This window comes from Etheostoma spectabile, chromosome 18 (genome assembly GCF_008692095.1).
Source record: "Etheostoma spectabile isolate EspeVRDwgs_2016 chromosome 18, UIUC_Espe_1.0, whole genome shotgun sequence".
Taxonomy (NCBI): Eukaryota; Metazoa; Chordata; class Actinopteri; order Perciformes; family Percidae; genus Etheostoma; species Etheostoma spectabile.
In genome coordinates, this window is record NC_045750.1 from 26066663 (window position 1) to 26074004 (window position 7342).

Sequence of the window (7342 nt, forward strand, 5' to 3'; positions counted from 1 at the left end):
TCATCCATTTTATTTGATTATTTATTTGATTAGGACAATGCACATTAATCAACATGCAAACTTCACACACTCCATCCATTCATTAATCCATTAATCCATCAATCCATCCATCCATCCATTAATCCATTCATTAATCCATCCATCCATGCATTCATCCAATAATTCATCCATCCGTCCATCCACCCATCCATTAATCCATTAATTAATTAATCCATCCATATAACCATCCATCCATCCTACTGCTTCTGGGACAGCCGCACTGCTAAGAAAACTCATGACTTTCAATTATTACCCAAAGTAATGGGGGCTGGAACCTAAATTGACTTGTAAATTTAACTTTGCCTTGAAGGTCAGGTGCCTGCTCACCCCTACACTTCTAGTACAAAGCCTGTATTGCTGCTGAACCCCTTAATCTAACCCCCATACTCTCGTAACAACCCTGCAAAACAACTTAGACTGTAAGAGCAAACTCTAGTGACTTCTTCTTTCCAGTGCTCTGGCATAGGAGGGCTGAATAGGCTGATACCCAAGCCATTTATGTACACCCTAAAAGATGCATTAATATCATTAAATGAAATTTTGATTATTAAACAGTATATTACATATTATTATACTTATATATTGGATTATTATATTTTTTAAATATATGTTTTTAATTTTCCTGCAACGCTAGTATCCCATGTGTACTTTGTCTAAGTTTATTTAATAGTACGTCTGTTTTGGTTCCAACAAGCACTTTGTCTGAAGCTTATTGAGGCCTTAAGAATTCTTATCCATGTAATGTTTCATGGTAATATTGTTTCATCAATATTTACTACAATCCTTTTCCAAATATGTACAGTACATTCTATTTAACTTTATGATGAGCCTGAACTCAGTTTGGAATATTTGACACTTCTGTTGCAGGTAATCCACACATTGGAGTCTTTAAACACAAGGAGAAGCTCTACGTTTTTAGGTCCAAAGAAGCTGCCTTAAAATTTGCCTCCAGTCCGGGTGTTTTCATTGCAGAGGTGGCAGAGAAAGCCAAGCACTCCCCTGAACTCATTCAGCTACTCAAACTCCACCAACAATTTTCCTGCGTCACTCCTTATGAAGAGGTTAGCTACGCTGAGTAATTCCCAAGCATACTGTATACTTTAGTTACAGCCACAGCTTTACCACTCAAGTTAGTTTGCACACTTAAAATTTATATGAAGCTAGCTGAAAGCACTCACTCAGAATAGGTTGTATTGAAGCAGCCACATGTAGGATTTGGAAATGCATTACTTTGTTTATTTTTTTATTTTTATTTATTTAGTTTGTTACTGCATCTGGTGATAGTATTGAGAGTGATACTGTGGCTGGCAGCATTGCATGTTGTTACTTGCCCTGGAACTCAGCTTTTTCCATACTCTGACTTCACTGGGATCTTGATCCAAACTCAGTTATTGCCTTGTGGTTTTGCAGATGCAGCCAGGAGAGAGGTTATTGGTAAAGCCCATCAAAAAGTGTGAGAGCGGCACACAGACAGACATCCACCCAGTGGAAACAAACATCGTCAAGTCATACGAGTGGAATGAGTGGGAGCTGCGTAGAAAAGCTATCAAACTGGTGAGCTAGAATTCACTAGATGCAAATTCTGCGATGTGATGGATCACAGTCACTGTGTAGTTTGGAAAGAAAATGTCTATTGAACTATTTTAGCATCAAACAACACACCAGAAACTGCATTTATTGACACTTTATTAAGTGTGAAAGAAACACAGCAATATTTTTTTGAATGTCTTAATTCTAGGCTGATCTCCTGACCAAAGTGACACACTCGGTGCAGACTGATCTGAGCCACATGAGACGGGAAAACGTCTCTCAGACCTGGCTGCCCAAGAACGCTGCCTCTCAAAGCAAGAGAGACAGCGAGAGCAACGTGCCCAAACCTCAGATCTACCTGGCTGGTCTGAGGGGACAAAGAGACGGAAACATGGTCAAAACAAACCTGACCAGGTCGGTGGATGAATAATTAGTAAGTCCAAGAGAAAAACTCAAATAAAAGTTTATGTAAGCAAGGTTTTGTTTTTAACTTTACACTTTTTTAAGGAAAAAAGCAGGGGCAGATAGGCAGTGTCCTTGAGTAAGATCCTAGTAGCCAGAGGGTACTACTCCTGAGCCTCTCAGTACTTCCCTTAGTTCATGTTATGTAGAAAATATCCACTAGGTGGCAGTAAAACATCTCACCATTAACTGTTCTGTATCAAAGGAAGAAGGAATTGTTGATGTGACAATTTAATCCGCACTACATCCACCTGATTTATAATAAGTATAGTGGTCTCCACTCTTTGTTAGCACATTATTATAACTCTAATACATCAGTAAAACTTTCTAATTTTCATAAAACAAATGTTTGATTGAAAAGTGCTTCCTTGCATTATTTAGAGCCACAGCTATATATTTAAGACTTAAACTTGAGTCAGACTTAACTTACAAAATCAGTAGTCTTTATCCACAACGTTTCACTTCCGGGATTGCTCCGGTGCTGCAGGAAACTCTTCCGGATGCATGTCTTTTTGCCGATGACCTTTTCCTTCTGCTTTCTTTTTAACCTTTTTAAGACTTGACTGCTGTGAGACTCACTGTAGATTAGACTTCCAAGAAACAACATTTAAGTGTTGACCTGATTAAATTAACTGGCTACAAACCTCCGTTGTATCAGCAGTAGTTGGTGTTTCAGTTAACTGAAAATAGGTACAAAGCACCGCGAGCTGCCAGTTGTTTCAGCTGACATTACAGTTAAATTTACTCCCCAAAATATAAGTGTTTTCCTGCAAAGAAAATTAAGATTAGGCACCAAAATGACTAGTTAAGATTAGGAAAAAGATTGTGGTTTGGATAAAAACACTCTTAAGGAACACACATTTCCTGGGTGAAGGGCTTTAGTTTTCCCCGGGAAGCAAACTCTGCTCTCCAACTTGAAAGTCCTGTATGTTAACGCCCCCCCATCCACCTCCCTACACGGCCAGCTGTTGTTATTCAGCGGCAGTCAATGGAAATGGAAATGGACTGTTCTTATATAGCGCTTTTCTAGTCTTGGCGACAACTCACGCTTTTACATAGTTCAGAAACCATTTACAAACATTTACACTCCGATGGCGCAACATCAGGGGCCACTCGGGGTTCAGAGTCTTGCCCGACGACCACTTTTGTAGCTTTTTGAACCTTTTTCATGAGAACCGGCTGTGTTGTCATGTGTCTTGGAGATACCCACACCAACCTAATGCTTTGCACTTGCCATTGCGCTTGCTTGAATAATATATGACCTTGGTAGTGAAAGATAGACCTGTCCATTTATTAAATTTGACAACCAAACAAAGCAGAAATGGTCAGACAAAACGTTTTCACTCCATATTTTATGATGCATTGCCCCAATGCAAACCCTTGATTAGAACCAGTTAAGAAAAACCCTAACCCTAAATGTCAGTATTGATGCCCAAATAAAGCTTTGTGAAGCATTTCCTTTATTTTGAGTCTAATAGAAAGCACTCTCTGTTCAATAAGGGTTAAAAGCACCATGAATTGCTATTACTTGATCCCTTTTATTTCAACGTAGAGTGCCATCTAGTTGGGTCAACAAATACAACAAATGGTTTATGAAACTTTGGACATCACTAACTGGCAGCTCTTAAATTCCAAATTTCCAGACACAGCTGCACCATGACAAACATTCAACATCCTTAAAGGACACATTAGGGAACACAAACCATATTAAGGTGAAGCCACATTGGGTAGTTGTAGTCTGCTGACTAAAGATTTAACTTTAATGCTCCTGTTCCACATTCCTTGGGGTTCAAGGACCGAGGTGAAGTAAAATGTGTTTGGGGAGTTAGGTCTGATGTATATCTTTTTTTTTTTTTCAATTGAAGTTTTCCATCTTCTTTCTTTCAAATGTAAAGACAAAAAAGCTTTAATCTGCAAGGTGAGTGCACAAGTCTCAACAGATTTTTCTCACTTTAGCTTGAAGTGTTCAGACCTCGGTTACCCACAGGTCTGTTTGAGTCATATCTGTGTTAGGAGTAAATAGACCAGTAGATGATGTTGAATAGTATGTAAGATCCAGGAAAGAGGAACCGGGAGTACTTGTCTATGACATGCGTGTCGATCCAGACATTGCTGTAGGCATTGGAGCCAACATGGCCAGTGACCTGGTCGTTCTCCATCGCCAGCTCCACCAGCATCCTCTCCTGTTTCACCCCGTTCACTTCTGGCATGCCATAGTTCCCTGTCGTGTTGGCATTCACCTCACTGTAGCTGGCTGACATCATGCCAGGATGGGCCATACCGCAGGTACACGACAGCTGCAAGTACAAACAAAACGTTATTATGGGTTTCCAAAACATTAAATGTTCCCAAAACGTGTTAACAATGCAACAACTTTTTACTTCATAAAAATACTTGGCATTTGTACTCACGATTTTAAATTATTTAATATTGGTTTGGAGGGAATGTGATTTTATGAATGAATAAGACAATAATTACTTGAATAAATGTCATTTTTGCAATGTAATGACTACTGCATGACTACTAATACTTATTGACTAATACTACATGACTACTTCAGTTATATACAATTTAGTACTTTACTGCCTGACATTTTCTTCTTCAAATTTTGAATAAAGTGGCTGAACAACTTTTCCACTTCACAAATTACAGCTAGTATTAGTATTAGTATTAGACTACAGTCCACTTCTAGAGGCCCTGTGAGGCTGTATTTAGGCACAGCGGTGCTTTGAGCGTGCTAACATGAACACAGTGACATGCTGATGCTGACGTTTAGCCAGTAATGCTTACGATTTTTGTCATTGTAGTTGCGGACATGCTAACATTTGCTAATTAACACAAAACACAAAGTACAGCTGAAGCTAATGGGAATTTGGCTGGTATCTAGTCATACACCAAAGTATTGCACAAATTATAACTTGGACCGGATAATTAAACCAACAACATCATTAGGATTCATCCTCTGGAGACTTTGAATAAATGGCCCAAAATGTCAGGGCAATCAAAGCATAATGATAAAAATAATACATTTTATTACTTACTTTTAGTACTATAAAACCAGTAGATTAAGCACAATTAAAAGAAGTGAAGCGATAAAAACAGCAAGTAACAGTCATTGAAATGTAATATTTAAGGATGAAGGCTAATCTAAAGAGGTGTGTTGTGATAAGTTATTTGAAAGCGTCCAGGTCAGTACAGTCACGGATGTGTCTAGGTAGGGAGGTCCAGAGAGAGGGGGCCGTGATAGGGAAAGCTCTGTCCCCCCAGGTACGGTGCTTGGTCCTGAGTGGTGAGGAGAGGAGGTCTGTGTCAGAGGAGCTGAGGTTAGTGGTGCAAAGGAGGACTTTAAACTGGATTCATTGGGGAACAGAGAGCTGGTGGCCATTCTGGAGGACGGGGGTGATGTGGTCACAGGAGCGGGTTTGGATGATGAGGTAGGCATCAGAGTTTTGGATGACATTTTGAAGTTTAATTAGGGCTTTGGCAGAACCCTAGAGTAGACTATTGCAGTAGTCAGTTCTGGATTTAATAAATGAGTGGATCAGAGTTTCAGTGGCAGAGAATGTGAGTCATGGATGGAAGACAGGCAATGTTTTTTTAAGGTGGATAAAGGAAGTTTAATGGTTGCTGAGATATTTCATTATGGACAAAAGGGGTGGACCAACTGACAACATCAGGGGTCAGCAACCTCAGACACATGTGCCACAATTGACATGCGGTACCCCAACCAATGGCACACTAGCAATAAGTGTGCAAGAGATATTTTGGAAATGTTCCAATCCACACACCAAATGACCTCTTTCACACCTACTGGCAGGAGAACAGCCTGTTTGATAGTTTGATTAACTTTGTCCCCATCTGCATTCCGCAGAGACAAGCCTAACTCTGTCTCTGATTCACAGAATGCCTGATCGGGCTAGGTAGATGATGGCCTAATGCTGAGGAGGGACACTGATCTACAAGAACATTTTAAAATGGCATTTCATATTTAAAAGGTTGCCAACCCCTGGACTAGACCAACCAACCACACAATAGAACCGTGACACTACTGTGGTTAAAAACATGGAGCTTTTAGGACTTTAATAAATTCACATGTACCTCGTGGCATCTATGAGCTTGGAGATGATTGACTGGTACTAACCCTCTCTCGGAGTGCCTTCTCCCTGCGTTCTTCTAGAGTAGACAGGTAGTTGACTGCAGCATACTCGATCACCGACAGGAACACAAAGACAAAACTGACCCACAGGTAAATGTCCACAGCTTTGATGTACGACACCCTGGGCATGGAGGCGTTGACTCCAGTGATAATGGTGGACATGGTGAGCACCGTAGTTATACCTAAAGCAGAACAAGTTCAGAGCAGGTCAAACCAGACTCATATTTGATCTGTTGAAGTTGTGTTGATAAAATATGGTAATGGGGGAACATTTATTTGAGAGAGAAGAAGCAGTCATATGTGCATTTCTTCAGAATTGAGTCTTTAGTCCCTGTGTTCACGAGGAGTGGAATGAGAGTTGTGCCCATACGGCATGTGCAGAGCTTGAACAAAGGCTGTACAGTGTTTATGGAGACAGCAGCAGTATCATGGCAAGCAGGAAAGGAGCGACAGCAGCGTGCAAAATGGTTCAAGCAGGGCATGACTGATCTCTGTTTGCATGTTTAGGGGAGCCCACTCTCCCTGGGCCCCCTGTCCACTCTCTGCACATCCATCTCTGTACTGTCACTCACCCTGTCAACTGCCTCTACAGTCTCTGTGCTGAACTGACAGTGATGATGATGTCACAGGCTTGTGCCGGCACGGCCAAACTTCCGTGCATCCATTTGGGCCGTTTCCAGCTGCTTTCCAATTACTAAAGTGTCCGCTAGTGTCGTGGAGTCTGCCTCTACTAAAAGTCTCTCCCTCAGTTGGTTCCATTCCGTTTTCTCTATTAACTGATCGACTATAAATCCATCTTCCAAAGCCCCAAAATCACAAAATCTAGCCAGCTCACGTAATGCTGATACACAGTGGGCAACGGTCTCCCCTGGCTTTTGGGTCCTCTGACAAAACTCAAAACGGCGCATCTTCTTCTGGAGCTGAAGTGGGTGTTCAAGGTGGCTGTGGCGTGGGCCTACTTATCATCCGATAAAGTCAGCGTGGTGAAGATTCGCTGTCACTCTTGGTCGAGACAATGGCCCGATCAGTTAGAACTACGAACTAATTCCAGCAATCACCTAACTAACCGACGCACCAATTAGCCAACAACGGTCAAACACTCTTACCTAGTGGCACTCTGGCAGGGACGGCCCTGCGGTCGATCCAGAAGGACAC

At 41.3% G+C, this 7342-nt stretch overlaps 3 protein-coding genes across 3 annotated transcripts in view; 2 read left to right on the forward strand and 1 right to left on the reverse strand.

The window, feature by feature from the left end:
• cfap206 (cilia and flagella associated protein 206) overlaps window positions 1-2975 on the forward strand; it is an 11343-nt gene extending 8368 nt beyond the window's left edge. Inside the window, exons 10-12 of the mRNA XM_032543684.1 lie at window positions 907-1100; window positions 1450-1593; window positions 1778-2975. Coding sequence (XP_032399575.1) covers window positions 907-1100; window positions 1450-1593; window positions 1778-1999 — 560 coding nt within the window. The 3' untranslated portion in view covers window positions 2000-2975. The remainder of the gene's footprint in view (window positions 1-906; window positions 1101-1449; window positions 1594-1777) is intronic.
• Window positions 1-7342, forward strand: part of LOC116706724 (uncharacterized) — a 42428-nt gene that overhangs the window by 33943 nt on the left and 1143 nt on the right. The window contains exons 24-25 of the transcript XR_004336305.1: window positions 6427-6430; window positions 7108-7118. The gene's annotated coding sequence lies outside the window, so the exon portion shown is untranslated. The remainder of the gene's footprint in view (window positions 1-6426; window positions 6431-7107; window positions 7119-7342) is intronic.
• Window positions 3373-7342, reverse strand: part of LOC116706731 (gamma-aminobutyric acid receptor subunit rho-1) — a 19365-nt gene continuing 15395 nt past the window's right edge. Inside the window, exons 8-10 of the mRNA XM_032543692.1 lie at window positions 7294-7342; window positions 6173-6369; window positions 3373-4328 (exon numbers count right to left, since the gene is read on the reverse strand). The exon at window positions 7294-7342 is cut by the window's right edge and continues 104 nt beyond it. Of these exons, the coding sequence (XP_032399583.1) occupies window positions 4041-4328; window positions 6173-6369; window positions 7294-7342 (534 nt within the window). The 3' untranslated portion in view covers window positions 3373-4040. The remainder of the gene's footprint in view (window positions 4329-6172; window positions 6370-7293) is intronic.